Below are 16958 nucleotides of genomic sequence, written 5' to 3' on the forward strand. Positions count from 1 at the left end.
TCTTGAGTACTGTTCAGTAATCTATTCTCCTCCCCCCAATTCCAAACTCTCTCAAAAACTCGAATCCCCACTCCGTTTCTTCACCCGTAAAGTCTTCCAGAAATGCTATATCTCATACTCTTCTTATCAAGATCGTCTCTCCCATCTTGACCTCTTCTCTATCAGACATCGTAGACTTAAATCTAAACTTATGCTTCTTTACAAAATGATTAGTGACGCCTCTTATATGCCAGAACTATCCTCTTTCTTAAGAATTTCCGACTGTCCTAGGAGACCTATGACCCTTATTCTCTCAGATAAATGTTCCGATGACTTCTTTTTCACCACCGCCCCTATTTGGAATGCAATTGTAAGGAATACTCCCCTTTTTTTGAATGCAATTGTAAGGAATACTCCCCAATTTTTAACTCCCAGTCAATTTTCTACCTTAATCCAATCTTCCATCACCCGGTTTTAGTTTTCTGCTTACCTTTTCCCTTTTTTTTTAAATATCTTGCCAACCTTACATGTTTACCATTTTTTCCCCCATTCTCTAGGTTCATCTCGTTAGGGATTTTATCTAGAACTCCCCTTTTAACTTTTGTGTCATAATTTCTTCTGATCAATAAATTATCAAATTAATTTACAGAGAATAGATAGTCCAAGACTTTAAAATAATCAGTTTCGATAACAAACAATTTATTTAAAACATTTCAGAGAAGAATTATCTTTTAAGAGCACAAGAAACATTAACAGAGCGAATATTGAAGTCCACTGAACCTCCGACTCCCTGCATTCTCCATTCTGCGTCTCCACAGTAGATTCCAGAAAGGACATTTGGGGTTTTCATCTGGAATTAGAGCAAACTTTCTTTTGTAATTACAAACCAAAAATCTTACGCCTTTTGGAGAGACGATAAGGGTTCCATTTTCATAAAGAACAGTGATAACGGCAGGTGCCGTGCAGTTGGAAATGATAGCCTCACAATCCGGATAAGTGATAACCGGATGAGTGAATGTGTAAGTTGAATTGAATTGAGCATATGTTTGAGGAAAGGCGGTTTCAAGATGAGCACTGTCAAAAGAGCCACGCTTGATGCATCCACAGTCTAAAAAATTGAAGCTTCAGGGATTACGGTAGCTGGTCACTTACCATCTCCAATAGCACACGGAGCCATATTGACTTCAGAAGGGATGATAACTAGTGTAAAGAAGAAAAGTGATGAATAGGAAACTCGCATTTTTGCATGAAAGCCAAACAGATTTTTCGGCTTATATTGCCCTTCATTTGCAAAATTCTAATGAGCGATTTGCTGGAATCTGTGAATTTGAATAACCAAATTCAGTATAGCTGTTACTTTGTAGTCGCAAACATGTGGAAAGAGGAAGAGAAAGAGTGTTGAAATCGAGGACAATCTAGATTTTTTGGCTGTTTAGGATCTTAAAAGTGGTATACGGTGAAATGCTTCATTGCTTTATTTTGTGCAGAAACTCATGTACATTCCCATAAAAATAAAGAAAAAATTCGAAAAAAATTGAGAAGCGAGAAACGAATTTAGGGACGAGCTTGAGTTTTCTAGTTCCCTGCGACCGCATTTTTCTCAATGAAAGAACTTTTTGAATTTTCACTGTACAACACTTTTAGACTGTATAAATAGCACTAAAAATTGGAAATTTTCGAGGAAAAAATCGTAGGTTTTTTCGAGAACTTTCGAGAAGAAGAATAGATTTTTTCATCGATTTTTTTGCAAATATTTTTGACTCTTCTTAGGTTTTTCAGTTTTTTTTGAAGATTCTTTTTCGATTTTTCCGGTTTTTCTTGAAATTCGATGGAACTGTGTTTGATTACTGTAGAAAACCTTGTAGTTTGTAGTTTTCTTGCAAACAAAACACGTCTCATCTGCAATTCGGCTTGGTCGTGCTTGCAGAAAAAATGCAAAAAAACAAGCGAATCAGCTTCTACAGTAATCTTTTGTCAAGAAAACCATCTCTTCAAGTTTGGGACGAAAAAAACCGGAAAAATCGAAAAAGTAAAAATAGCTGAAAAACCTGAAAATTTCTAAAATGTTGCTTGAAATTCGAGAAAAATCAAAAGTTTTCTTCCGAAAATTCGAGAATAAAAGCGACCGTTTTTTCGAGAATTTCCAATTTTCAGTGTCCAAAAGTGGTGTACGGTGAAAATTCAAAAAAGATTGGGAAAAATGCGGCCGCGGGGGACTAGAGAACTCAAGCTATTCCTTAAATTCGTTTTTCGATTCTCAACGCATGTTCTTCATAGTTTTTCAATCATTTTTATAAGAATCTACATGATTTTCGGCCCAAAATAAACCTTCAAAATTATTTATTCAACAAGTTTCATGTAAAAAATTCAAGTTCTATTCTTGTTATGTCTTCTTTTCTGCCGACGGTTCTTCTCCTTTGTCTCTCCAACTTTTGAAGCTTCAGATTTCGATGTTTTCTCATTTGTCGAATCACACCTATAACTCAAAAAATCAATGAAAATCTTTCTGATTTTTCACTTACCCAATCAAAAAATAAATCAAACAATTGAAAACCAGAGAAACAAAAAGAAGAGGGATGGCGAGTTTTTGAGCACGAGTCGTGTCTGAAATTCATAAATGCCAAGTTTGGGATCAATTATCTCGGTTGCTATAGAAGGTATCAAAAAGGTGTCAACTGATAAAATATTGATAATAAAATGATAAATAATTTGACAAGTGACAACGTTTTAGTATCTTTCACAGGAACCGAAATAATCAAGCTTAAAGTGTAGGGTGGCGTTATACGAAAAGCGCCCACAACTTGCCACTTTGAGCCTAATTGTCTCGCTGTCTATGAGAAATATCAAAAGCATGTTAACCAATGAAATGTATGTGATTCTATGATAAACAATTTATCAGTTGACAATTTTTTGGTATCTTTTACGGGAATTGAGATAAATTGGCTCAAAATTAGGGTGCCCTTCTATTACAGTTTTTAAGACAGTTCAGTATGATGTCTAGGTAAAAATACTTACATTCAAAATACTTGAAAATATTTTTGTCCGTTGGTCTCCAGGGATTGAAGAAAACAAAAGAAAATGCCACAAGTTGGGATACCTGAAATTTTCAGAGATTTTGATATTTCCTATTTTAACTAACCTCACAGAGGTAATGCTTGGAACTGGTTCCCTCCAAGTTTGGAAAAAGATGAAAAATATAACGAAAGTACTGAAAAAATACATTTCGAAAACTAAAAAACACCTTTTGTTGAATTGGTTACCTGATACCCAATCATAACTGTATAATTTAAAGACACAATCATCTGGGAGTACAGTGGTATGCTGATATGAAAGTATTGGATAAAAAACAGGCTGAATTTTTTTGCAGACTTTTTTGGAACTAGAAAAGAAAACTAACAAATCAACGAGAAAAGCAAGAACAGTTGGGATAAAAGTGAAGAAGCTGAGCCAGTAGATCAAACATTCCAAAATTGGATAAGATACGCCGAGGACAGTCTTCTCAGATTTTTGGACCTTTTTGACCGGAGCGTCAGAGTCACTGAAAATAACTAAGTTTGAGATGGCCTAGAAAACCCCTAGGCCACTAACCTGAACATCAAGAAGATGAAAGTGAGAATGGAGACCCCAAGGAAAAGATAAACACTGTAAACTTCAGTGATTGCAGTGTCTGAAAATATTCTTTAAAGTTTAAATAGGAAAAATCAAAAGTCGTTTTCCTAATTTCGCAGAGTGATCCAGAATTGATCTAACATTCACCGGATGTGTTTTCTAGACCATTTTAAGTTGCTGGCCTAACTTTCGCAAGTTGGTTTTTTCTAGGCCACCAACTTTAATGGCCCAGCAATGCCTTGATATTCAACTGGTGGGTTTTCTAGGACATTTTATAATGATGGTCTAACTTTCGCAAGTTGAGTTTTCAACGCCTAGAAAACTTCCCATGTGAATATCATGCCATTACTACGTCGTTCAATATGGTGGCCTAGAAAACTCAAGTTGCAAAAGTTAGGCCACGCTGCTAAAATGGCCGCAAACGCACTGAGCCTAGTTTAGTGGTTCGACAGTTCGTCAGTTCGAAAACTGGTCGAAAGAATTTTTCGAAAATTTTCGAAATAAGCTTTTTTCGGGACCAAAATTCAAAATTCTCACACTTAAAAATTGTCAAAAAAGTGCCGGATGCTCTCCAATACATTGAAATGAATGGATTATAAAAGTAGATGATGAGGAAATAGGTTTGGACCATCTGAAAGTCTCGAAATTTCAAAAAATTCCAAATTTCCAACCTCAGCCAACGCCAAAAGTCCATAATTCTGAGGGCTAACCCATGACAACAACGCACGTCCGGAGAAAACATTAGTTATCTGGGTATTCAAAATTAAATCAAATTATAAATACCGTAAGCACTCTAATAGAAGACCACCCTACATTTGTACTTTGAGCTCCATTATCCTGCTTCCTATAAAAGTTACCAAAACCGTGTCAACCGATGAAATGTAGGTTATATTATGACATTTTTATCAGTTGACACATATTTGATATCTATTATAGGGACCAAGATAAGCGAGCTCAAGTTGGAAGTATGGGTGGCCTTCTATTAGAGTGCTGACGGTAAATTCTCAAATACCTACCAGCCAAATAAAGAATCCAAGAAAATGAGCAGAGATTACGGTAGCTTGCGCATCTAATGATATATTGCTCTTCGTGCCGAAATTGTGGAAACTGAAATTGTCCCTTCTGGATTTCAAAAAGAAGTGTTGCTTACTCATAAGCAACAGAACCAGCAAGCGAAACTAGAATCATGATTTTGACATTATCGATTAGTTCGATGGCTTTCTGAAAATTTTATTTTTTTTGAAATTGTAAGAAAATAAAAGTCTAAAAACGGTTTTTGGAAAATCTTAGTAGATTTAAAACTATTCTATTATGCTTATTCTGGAACAGAGATTTTTAGAGAAGGCGAGAAATTTGAAAATAAACTAAACTCTCAACTTTGAGCCAATTTATCTCGGCTCCTGTGAAAGTTATTTAAAAGTGAATTACTGATAAAATGATGCTGATAATATATGGGAAGGAATTCAAAGTGTTTACGGTACTTTTTACCTACTTGGAACGAAATCCCGATCAGTTTAAGAGATGCCATTTTTTGTTTGGAAGTTTCTGAGGAATCTGAATCTGAAAATTCAGATGAGCGGGGTGCACGTGGCAGTTTGGCTCAAAGATGTGGCACACCAATGGGATCAAGAGTAGGGTGCCGGGTACTACTGACCCCTAACATGGTTTAGGCTTTTTTTCAAGAATCCATATAAAATTTCTGTACATTTGAATTTCCGGTTGATCCGAATCTATCGAAAAATCCTTGAAAACAAAATAAATAATTAGGCATATGCTCAATGAAAATGCTGTTTTATTGAGCTACGTTTGTTCAGTCACATAATAATGAAACTCTGAAACAGTAAAAAAATTTTTGTGTGCAAAAGTTTTCGTTGGGGATTATTTTGGTCCCATGTAAACTACCGTAACCTAAAGATATTTGTATTTTCCGTTTTTAGTTTCTCGTTTTTCACTGTTTTTCGTCGAGTTTTTGAATGAATATCGAGAAAATAAATACAGGAAATATAACTATTTTTAGATTACTTTAGTTGCCGGTGTGGGACCATCGATTTCGGCCACCGGTGTTTCTCTTCCACAGCTCCAATATTTTGTTCCAGAATAATAGTTCTTATAGACTCCAAATTGTAATGACCCAAATCATATATTGATCTAAACCTTTCAGTAACATAATAATCGAATTCTGAAACCGTAAAATTTTTATTTATGATGCAAGAAGTAATAATCACCTTTTGAAAAATTTCGGACAAAAATAAATTTTAACGTTTTCAAATTTTCCTTATCATGTGGTTTAACAGACTTAGCTCAATAGATTGTAAGTCGTATCCACAAAAATAAAAAATATCATAGAAATCAAATTCAATAATTCTGATTAATTTCATCAGAACTCACATTTTTCCATAAGCAGCGCATTTGGAGTACCACTCTTTTCGTGATGAATTCCGAAATTCCTTATGCGGCTGATACAGGAATTTTCTAAAATCTAAATTTTTTTACAGTTTCAAATTTGAATTAACACACATTAAGTACACACTGTTTCAATTGTTGATTTTCCCAGTGAAGCAAATTACCAGTTAAAGGTGTTCTCGAAATTCCGCTTAAATATGCCCCTCGAGGAGTTGAACTTGTGAGGGCGATGATTGAGGGTGCGACGCCGCTACCGACTGAGCCACGTGGGCAAAGAGAAAGCGGCAACCTGATTGCATACATAAAGGCGAGGACGACAGCTGTACGCAGAGTGACATTAAGCGTTGTACACCGTCACGGTAGAATGCATACCGTAAAACCTCTAATAGAACGACACCCGGATCGTCCACTTTGAGCCTATATATCTCATTTCTTTTGAAAGATATCAAAAAGTGGCTAACTAGTAAAATGTTGCTGATATCCTGATAAATATTTTACTAGTTAACCACTTTTTGATATCTTTCACAAAAAATGAGATATATAGGCTCAAAGTGGACGATCCGGGTGTCGTTCTATTAGAGGTTTTACGGTACCCTAACTCCAAAAAACCTCCGAAAAATCTCCTGTCCCCCCACCTTTAAAGTTCCCAGAAAAGAGCTGTCAAAAGCTGCCATTTGGTGGCTCTAGTAAGAAATTCTAAGAACTTCTGTGGTCCGGCGTTGGGAAAAGAAAGTTTAGTATTTCACAAAATGTTTAGTACTTTTTTCCAGTTCATTATACAAGCTTTCACGAATTGCACCTCCAAATACTTATTTAACCTTACCTTAACTATGAAACAAGAATTTTTCAAATCGGGTTTTCATTGAAATTTTATGGTTTCAGATTAATGTTTGAAAGATCATGAAAAATGTACTGAAAAATTTATTTTCAAATCAAAATTCATTCAAATCATAGTTAAATTCCTTCTCCTATGCATGTATCTGTTTCTGAGCATATTTCTTTTTATGTCTAGCCTTTGAAATTCGCTCTTTATCCTGATGATCCATCCATAGTTGACTTCCCTCCCATCGATTACTACAAGGTCCCGGTTCTCCATAATTATAAAAATTGAATTGTTGATCTTTAAATTTTGTTTGTTCACCTCCATCGAATAAGTGATGGAATCTTGCACATCTAATTTCTTTGTTCGCAGTACAATCGTGAGTGACTTGAAAGTTCGCGGTGAAGAAATCCTGAAAATTATTGAAAGCTTTCTCCATTGAAAATCTAGATACCTTATCCTTCCGGCCTATGGGAATCGGATCCAACTTGACCCTGAAAAGTCCGCTGTCGTACAGATAACCCATACGCCATAAAGGCCCTTGAGGTGTTATGCACTGAGAATAACGATTTAGAAGTTGTTCGTAGCTGGAATTTTCATTTGGAAAAAATAAAATCCCAAAAAAAAACATACATGACTTCATCCTCAAAAACTTCAATGAAAAGACAAAGTCGCGAAGTATCTGGACACTCAATATCAAACTCGTAATCAGTTTTCGAATCGGAAATTCGCTATAAACGATGTCACTTGCTAAGAGAAACAGTATAATTTCAGCTAGAAGCATTTTTGGGGAATCAACTGACAACTGACAAACGTGTAAGAGCAGTTTTAGTGCTTTGTGGATTCATCTGGTCGTGGAATATGAGGTCAGCATAAAAACAATGGGTTTTTAGAGGGAAAAATTATACCTCATCGAAAAGAAAAATGATAATTTTGCTAATTTTAATTTTAATCGTTTATGGACAAGACGAGCAAAGCGACTGGTCTCTGGAGAAGATGTGCAATCATTATAATGGAAAATTCAGGAAACGTAACGGAATATATGTGAGAGGAATTACTGTGGTATACTGGATTACTGTAGAATGTGCGGAGAGATTTTCGTTGAATAACAATCTGCAGTAATCTTTCGAATTTTGAGCTCAATTATCTCAGTTCCTATAAGGAGTATCAAAAATATGCCAACTGATAAAGTACTTGTCCTTTTATCATCAACATTTTTTCAATTGATACGTTTTTGATATCTTTCATAGATACTGAGATAATTGAGCTTAAAGACCAAGTATGGGGTGGCAATTAAAAAATCTTAAATTCTCGCTCACTCCAACCAATTCCAGGATATACATGGAGACATTTGCGATTTCAAATTTTTCTCAACGGAAAAGAACTACTGTAGCACTCATCTACCGTACTCAATCAGACAAGAAGCGGTCTCAGATTATGTGACAAGTTGCCAGGCAGAAGCCACGTTGATATGCCAAAAAGAATGGGTTCAATTCTATGGAAGATGTTACAAAGTGACTTCGAAAATGATGCATTTTGATGAAGCAGAATATGCCTGTGGGGTACAAGGAGCCAGCATTGCATACATTCATCGAGAGATACTGATTAGATTTTGGGATGGTTGGTATTTCAGAAACTATTAGTGTAGTACTCAGTTTGCTGAAAACCGCATTAATCTTGGCATTGAAACAGTAAAAAAATCACATACAATTTTTTCCAGAATTCTTCTCCAACGTCTACCGAGTCTGGGCCGACGCTTCCGAACATTTCAAATCCGATTTGCTTCACGATAAAGGAGACGATCTAATGATTGCATTTGACGGATATCCATTCAATCTACCCTCCAGATCGATTTTAAAAGTTGATGGAACTCAACAAAAAGCTTTTGCTCTTTGTGAATACCCTCCTAGAATCACATCAGCTCATTTGAAGTATCTCGGAGAAATGCATTCTCAAATTTACTACCCGTCATTAAGTTTGGATGAAGGATTTTTCGTAAGGACCACGAGTCAAAGAAGATGGAATGGAGATAGGAAATCCGATGATGAATACTGTAGAAAAGTGATGCACGCATTCGTAAGAACAGAAGGGATTACTGTAAAATCAGCTACTCCGACCGAACGATTTCTAAGAACATTAGGGGAGTTTAATAGAGAGAAATACTTCTCAAGCCTCCAAGATCCTTGGAACACATTCTACCGTACTTCGATTCACTATGCACCCGACGTAATGGAACGGAGAAGGAAGAATCCAGTGTGTCAAGAAGATCCGAATCCTTTGGGAAAGTTTTCTGAATACATAGATGATGAGCTATGGGGAGAAGATGAGCCAAGAATGAGTTGTGATTCTGGAACGGCGAGTACAGTAATCCGATTGTATGAAAAAGGAGTGGAAGGGGTTCTGGAGACATTTTCCGATGCAAGATATGCACCCATTTATTGTCAGGTTACTGTGAATCATTAGAACGGAAAGGTAACAGAAATTTCAAGAAGATTGAATAAAAGCGATTTTCAGGTTGAGCAATGAAAAATGGAATTTCAAACTGAAATCATGATAACTATACTTGTTCAATGTTCAATTAATTCATAAAAACTTCAAAAAATAAAGTTACTGTTTTGCACTCTGCGTTTTAGTAGTTTTAACGATCTTGAAAACAATGGTTATTTTGGTAAAAAACTAAAACAGTATTTCTCCTTTTTCGGAAGGATTTTGAATTGCTCATTGTTATCAGACATTGCAAAAACCTGTAATGGAAGAGCTCCCTTACTTTGAGCCAATTTATCTTGGTTACTGTCAAAGATATAAGGACGTTGTCAACTGATAAATTGTTTATCATAATATCACAAAGATTTTATCAGTTGACACATTTTTGATATCTTAGGAGCCAAGAAAAACTTGTTCAATGTGAAATTTTTAATTCAAAAAATCTGAAGTTCTTGATTATTGTTTCAATTAAAATCACTGTTTTGTATTCTGGGTTTTAGAAGTGTTAACTATTAAAAACAATTATTCTTTTTCTACTATATTAAACCGAAACTATATTTCTCACTTTTTGGGAATGGTTTTGGAATGACTCATTCTTCTAATCCCTTAAAACCATAGTTGCAAACGGGCCGGCAGATAACATAAATCCCAAACGAGATATTCAGCCACTTTTGGTACCAAAGTGATCTCGACATGGCTCATCACGTCTATATCATTTCAGCCGGATTCCGGTCCATTAACATGCCGCGGGCCAAATTTGGCCAAAATCGAGTTTCTCGTCATTCTAGCCCGGTCCGCGGCATGTTACCGGATTTGGTACCAAAACTGTNTGAATATCTCGTTTGGAGACAAGCTATCTGCCAGCCCGCCACCGGCCCGTTCGCAACTATGCTTAAAACCTACAATAAATGAGCCGATGATGTTCAACTTTGAGTCAATTTATCTCGGTTCCTGTAAAAGATATGAAAAAGTTGTCAACTGATAAATTGTTTATCATAATATCAGAAGTGTTTCATCGGTTGACACATTTTTGATATCTTTCACAGGAACTAGATAAATGGGCTCAACGTTAACGGTTCCGGTTGCTTCTCATTAAAATGTTCATGGTATCGCTGTCTTTGTATCTGTGAATCCAAATGTCCGCGTTTCACAACACGAAAATGTTTATTCCTATTCCGATATTCTAGTTTTCGCCTCCGTTTCATTTCGAAGATATTCATCGGATTCTCCCAATTTCCACATGTTTCTGCCATAGATCAAAAGAAAAAGATAGTAAAGACAATGAAAACGGATATTGTTTTCGTTATTGTTGATGTTCCGTAAAACCTGTAATAGAAGGGACCCCCACTGTCCAGTTTGAGCTCAATCATCTCGATTCCTATGCAAGATATAAAAGAGTCAACTGATAATATTTTTGTGTTTTATAATAAACAATTTATTCGTTGACAACTTTTTCATCTCTTCAACAGGAACCGAGAAACATTGGCACAAAGCTAAATGCCCTTCTATTATCGGAATGAATTCTATGGGAAAAACCGGGAACAACATTTTTTAAAACTGCCATTTATGGTGGAAATCTTTCCAACAAAATTTTTTTTCTGTTTCATGCTGCAGTTTATTCGGATGAATGAGCAAAACTACCAATAGAAAATATAGAAATAAGTAATCGTAAATATCCCAGAACTCTGAAACCGCACTCACGACAAGCTATCCTTTCTTCGAATGTGTTCTGACTCCTCTCTTATCTAATTAAACGGACACCAAACTAGATACAATCTGCTTCCCACGTCTTCTGAATCCTCCCGCCCTTTTTCCGAATGTTTCGTCACTGAATTCTCGTTCTCTCCCCCAGAAAATTCACACTCATTATGCACCGATTTTCACAATATTTTTTAGTAATTTTAGGATTCTATGGATTCTTTTTACTGGTTAGATTCTATTTTTCGGTGAGGGATTCGGAAATTTTCAATATTTAAAACTATTGTTTAGGATGACTATACAGACTGGATAGAGTCGGATCAGGATGACATCGATTTGAAAAGCGTGACAATGAGAGCTGATAAAATGGAAATTTTTAACAGTTGGCATCAGTGTTTTTCGGAAAATATGATGAGTATTACAGATGCCGAAGAGGTAACAGTTTTTGAAAAACAAAACAATTACATATTTTATTTTTTGGTTTATTTTTTAGTTCTGGACAAATTTCGTGGGTATCTCTCGAAAATGCGATGCCCAGGCCAATGTTCACCAGCTTGGAATCGTCACGTTGAGAAATTCAGATGAGATGAAACAGGTTCTATTCCCGAAAATTGTGAGTTTATTATACTCAAAATACCGTTTCAAATTCCAATTAATTACTGCCTTGTTGTCGAAAGCAATTAATAACCTCTTTCAATTTAATTCCCATTTTCACTATTAGTGTTTCTTTCAAATTACCTAGATGACCGATTTCATCAGAGTGTAGTTTAGTAAAATTGATATACTTTCTCAGAACTGCAAAGTAGACTGGTTTCAAATGAAAAAATCAAATTAAGATATTTCTGCGCACATATAATGATTAACATCTTCTAAAAGACATAACCAATTTTAAACTTTTTTTTCTTTCGAAATTCGAAATTTAACGCCTTCAAGCTGATTTCTCTTTTAGTGCTATCTTCATAAGTCTTTAAACTTGAAATCTGTGATGCAATCTGTTGAATCATTTGAGAAATCATAAAGTTGGAATTAAAAACAAGTTCTAAAAGTGCATGTTTCATAGGTAACATAAGTTTAAATCAGATGTTCGAAATGCAATGCTAACAATTTTTCCTGTGGACAAAAGCCTCTAAAAAAGTACTCAAGCTCCAATATTATTGCACAACTTGAACTATTCCGATAAAGTACGAAATGCTGGTCTGCTTTTTCAAGAATGCACATTTGACTGATTTGTACAAAAAATTTAAATTACAGTACATTATTTCCCGGTACTGTGCACTGTACATCATGACCCACATCTTCTAAAATGTAAAAGTTACGGCAAACAGTTATGAATTTCTAAAACTCATGTTTCCCTCTTTTTGCACTCGGTTTTCAAAATTTGACGCTTTCAAGCTTATTTCTTTGTGCTCCTACCATTTTCATGAGCCTTTAAACTTTAAAATTTTGATGCAATCATCTAAAATCTAACGATTCAAATTGAAAACCGGTTCGAAAAAATTCTCTTGGATCTGTTTCAAAAATTCCTGTTTCAAAAACAAAGTAAGATTAAACTTGATCTCGGAGATGCAATGAATGTGCAAAAATAATATTATCCTTGTCTGAGAAAAAAAAGGTTGAGACGCAGAGAAAAAGTGTCTGTGTCTCCACCTTATGTGTGCTATTTAGGCTCTCCGCTTCGATATCGCTACCGTTTTCAGACTGCAAAAAATACTCTCTAACCTTTTTTTTCTCAGACAAGCATAATACGAATAGTGTAAAAATTCCAATAAAAGTACGCAAGCTATAATTTTCTTCAGTAAAATCTGAACTTTTCCGATAACGTACAAAATTCTGGTCCCCTTTTTTAAGACTGCAATGTTGACTAATCCCTGCAGAAAATTCAAATTTACGGTATCTTATTGCCCGGAACAGGTTCAAAAAAATTATCATGTATTCGTCTTAAAATTCCTGTTTCAAAAGCAAGCTGAGTTAAACTTGATCTTGGAAATGCAATTCGCAGAATGCTGGATGATGAACAAAAACGCGAAAAAGCCAAAGCTCTAATTTTGTTCACTACTATTATTGTTGTCCGAAGAAATTAGTATTAGAGAGTATATTTTGCAGTCGTATACGGTAGGTATCTCGAAGCGGCAAGCCTAAATAGCGCATATTTGGTGGAGAGATTTCAATAAACTGTCTGCTACTCAACTCTAATTTTTTTTTTCGGAAAACAATAACAGTATAATTTGAACTTTTCCGATAAGGTGCAAAATTATAGTTTATTTTTTTCAGAATTACAAAGTTGACTGATTTCTACAGAAAATGTCGAATTTATATGATATCTTTTGTAAAGCAGTTTGAATTACAACTCTTTTTGGAAAATTGACTTAAATCTGTTCTCAATATCCTTGTTTTAGAAGTAAGGTAACATTAAAACTGCTATCTAAATTCGAAATTCGACGTCTTCAGACAAATTTTTTCATTTAGTACTGTTTTCATGAGCATTTAAACTTGAAATTCTTGATTCAATCTGTTAAGTTATCTGAAAAATCATACAGTTTGCAGTTAAAACCGGTTCGAAATCTTGCTTTTGTTCGAAAAATTCCTAATTCAAAAGTAAGGTAAGGTTAAATTATTTTGATTTTGAAAAAGCAATTTGTATATGCATTTCGGAACGGCAAAGTTTAGTTTAGGGATTTGTCCTTTTTCACTGTTTTCAGCTTTTAAGCTTGAAACCCGCTAACTTTAAATTGATCTCTGTTATGCAATTCGCGTACTGCTTCGGATGGGTTAAAAACTCTTTCGTAAAATACTGAATTTAACAATTTCAGTTCAACGCCGGACCACACAACTTCTTCACAATTGGAATCGGAAGAGATATTCGAGCGGAGAAGCAATTTAGAAGAGTGAGCTACCGAAAAGTCAAAAACTGAAATAGTTTGCTTTTCGAGTTTCTCAATTTAATTCTGAAACTGTAAATTATAGAATTTTTTCCCATTTTCTGAGAATCTTCTATATAAAGGCGTATTAAAAATTTAGGAATTTATCAGAAAGAACGTTCCTTCCAACGCAAACCTTTTTTTTCAGAAAATGCTGAAACTCGGAAACAATGTCACCTATTATGGTGCTGACCCAATTCCATATATAAATGGAGAATTATATTCTCAAATTGGAACATATTTCCCATTGGCAATCGGCGGGAAGAGCGGGATTTCAAACGCGCGGGTTATGGAAAAATGTGAGAGTTTTGTTGAATTTAATGAGAATAATTGATTTCGAATGTGAAGAGATACCGCCTATTGGGCTACTTTTATTCAGTCCCATAAATAATACAAATGTTAAACCGTAAAAAATTGTTTGTGCTGGATTTTTTCGAAAGGGAGTCTTATAATGGTAGCAAAAATTGGAGCTGTGGCAAGGCCCCATAACGAAAACTATCGTAACCTAGAAATCTTTATATTTTCAAACTTTTTTCTCGATTTCCTAAAAAAAAAGTTCACTCTCAATAATTTTTGTTTTCCGGCTTATTGTGAGGAAATAATAGAAAAATCGACGAAAATAAATTCGGAAAATAAAAATATTTCTAGGTTACGGTAGTTGTCGTTGTGGGCCACCGGAGTTTCTTATTTTGATAAAACTAGCCAGAATATTTTATTTCGATTTCGGTCACTTATGTAGTTTTTGTTGGTGCAACATGAACTTATTGAGCTAAGTCTGTACAGCCACATGATAATGGAATTTTGAAACCGTAAAAAAATTTTTGTCTCTCGAAGCAGATCACAATTATTTCAAGAATGGTAGTTCAGATGAAAAACGAGATTTCTTGATATCGAAAAGTCATTTTTTTTTGAGAATTTCAAAAGTTTTTTGTCCTGTTCAATTTAAGAAGCAGTTATTTTCCAACTGCTTTTCCTAGTTGCTCAAAGTATTCGAGCGAGAAAACCATATTCTCCTAGTAGAAAAAATCACGAACAACGTCAATTCTGTAAAAAATTACTGAGAAATAACGGAAAATCTCATAATCCAAAATCTTTTTTGTTGCTAAACTTTACTTTTATTAAACATAATCATTTCAGACGGCTACATTGAAACCAGCATGATTCACATCGACATTATCTACTTCTTCAAAGAAATTCTGAATATTACGGTATCAATTTTTCTAGACTCTCCTATATTTTTCACATTTTCAGACAATCGATAATCTATGGTTTGATGCAGAAGGTGAAGAGTTTGGAAACGATTTTTTCGATATTTTCTATCAAAATGGAAGATTCGATCAAAATAAAATCGATGTTTGTCAGATTAACATTGAGGTAAAAATAACCTAAATTTTTAATCTAAAACTCTATTTTTTCTAGATTCATTTAACATCAGATGTGCCAAATCGAAAACGAGAATTCATGAAATTTTTGAAGCGAATCATTCAAGAAAAACGATATGGAGTGTATTTTGGAGATGCCTATGGACATATCAGGATGTTTATGTTCAATTATGGAAGCCCATATTGTGTGGAAAAATTCTGATAGTGTATTCTTGATAATAAAACTTTTTTCAATTGCTTCGTGTTTCAAGTTACTGTCCAATTTCGACAAAATCAGAGCTTCTTGATGTGTAAACTTATACCTAACTCTGATAATGGTCTTGCTAAGTATATCTATGATCATAACCGGAAAATATTACTCTTGTCCGAAATTAATGCACGTTGCGGCCGAGAAAACAACGGTGGGCGGAGCTTAGCTCCACAGAGAGAACCTTACTGTATTTTTCAAATTATTGCACGCGCCTTTAATACAGTACCTCAACATTTATTGAATTTTTGCTTTTTTTCTCTTATTTTTTCGCTTGTTTCTGTCTAATTTTTGTGTAATTCTTATATTTAAATCTTTAATTTATTTTTCTTATTACATAGAAAAAACAGCCAAATAGGGCCCAAAAGAAAAAACGTCCGAGGTATGGTATTTAAAGGCGCATGCATCGATTTGTTATTTTCGCTGTGCGATCGACGATGCGATTTTGAGTAAATTTTCGGCCGCAACGTGCATTGATTTCGGACGAGAGTAATACTAACTATTATGAAAGGGTCGAAAAGGTATCTTGTATTTGTTACAATAATTCCTGTTTCAAAAGCAAGCTAAGCTTAAATTAGAACTTGGTTATGCAGTTTGCAAATGCATTCGGATGGACTAAAAACTTGAAAAAAGAAATTAAATCTTTGTGAGATACTAATCTTTTCCGAGAATTCAAAAAGGTCATGCAATTTTCATTAGGTTCCAATAAACGAATGATTTCTGAGAGCACGACGAATGAAGTGTGGAGTTTGTGAAAACGCATTTGAAGGGAAAATGATAGTACCAGGGATGAGAACTCGGAAAATGAGAACCGATACAAATATGAACTCGTACGAATAAAAACTGGTAAAATACATGTCAAAACAGACTTGTTTTGGAAAATATTGAAGTATTGGGAAGAACGAGACCATTTCGAAACTATTTTTCTTAAAAAATTGGATCCTGAACTACGAAATAGAGCCGGTAAACTCAGTTCTCATTTGTCTAGTTCTCATTTGTAGCTGTTTTCATTTTCCGAGTCCTCATCTCAGGTACCACCGCGAAAAATGAATGGCTTGAGAGAAATAGGAGACAGATAGAATAATGGTGGTTGTTAAGAGAACGAGTGAGGAGGATTAGGAAACAATGGGTTACTGCAGATTACACACGATATCTCATGGGAAGGGCACTCATTATCTAAACAAAAAAAATATGGAGATTGCAATAAAAATGCATAGTCATATTTATGAGAATTATAGTAAACACAGGTGATTCGCGAACAATCCGTTACGGACGCTCCGCGTTCGCGCGCGGTTGAAATAGGAACCGCATACGGACCGTACGCGAACCGTTTTCAATAAATAGCAGTACATTATTCGGATTGATCCGTATCCTGTCCGTTCGCGAGCTCCGTATCCGATCCGATTGCGAATCATGAC

The 16958-nt window shown here is 35.0% G+C and overlaps 4 protein-coding genes across 4 annotated transcripts; 2 read left to right on the plus strand and 2 right to left on the minus strand.

The window, feature by feature from the left end:
* Window positions 1–703: 703 nt before the first annotated feature.
* On the minus strand, window positions 704–1219 carry Cbr-nhr-266 (the record flags this gene model as incomplete). Its single annotated transcript, XM_002640286.1, has 3 exons — window positions 704–829; window positions 879–1087; window positions 1132–1219. 3 exons carry the CDS (start codon window positions 1217–1219, stop codon window positions 704–706), a joined length of 423 nt encoding a protein of 140 aa, XP_002640332.1.
* A 1127-nt stretch (window positions 1220–2346) lies between these two features.
* CBG25384 lies at window positions 2347–5116 on the minus strand (the record flags this gene model as incomplete). The annotated part of the gene is made up of 10 exons (XM_045241210.1): window positions 2347–2455; window positions 2502–2583; window positions 2995–3076; window positions 3119–3187; window positions 3240–3330; window positions 3377–3517; window positions 3568–3646; window positions 4601–4695; window positions 4739–4809; window positions 5081–5116. The coding sequence occupies 10 exons, from the start codon at window positions 5114–5116 to the stop codon at window positions 2347–2349; spliced, it is 855 nt and encodes a 284-aa protein (XP_045099339.1).
* Window positions 5117–8337: 3221 nt separating this feature from the next.
* Window positions 8338–10277, plus strand: CBG12882 (the record flags this gene model as incomplete). The annotated part of the gene is made up of 3 exons (XM_045241211.1): window positions 8338–8431; window positions 8532–9251; window positions 10084–10277. 3 exons carry the CDS (start codon window positions 8338–8340, stop codon window positions 10275–10277), a joined length of 1008 nt encoding a protein of 335 aa, XP_045094991.1.
* Window positions 10278–11163: 886 nt separating this feature from the next.
* On the plus strand, window positions 11164–15495 carry CBG12883 (the record flags this gene model as incomplete). The annotated part of the gene is given in 8 exon segments (XM_045241212.1): window positions 11164–11241; window positions 11285–11428; window positions 11487–11606; window positions 13804–13878; window positions 14060–14210; window positions 15049–15119; window positions 15136–15285; window positions 15331–15495. The coding sequence occupies 8 exon segments, from the start codon at window positions 11164–11166 to the stop codon at window positions 15493–15495; spliced, it is 954 nt and encodes a 317-aa protein (XP_045094992.1).
* Window positions 15496–16958: the final 1463 nt, after the last annotated feature.

The sequence above is a fragment of the Caenorhabditis briggsae genome (genome assembly GCF_000004555.2).
Source record: "Caenorhabditis briggsae complete genome, chrI, whole genome shotgun sequence".
NCBI lineage: Eukaryota > Metazoa > Nematoda > Chromadorea > Rhabditida > Rhabditidae > Caenorhabditis > Caenorhabditis briggsae.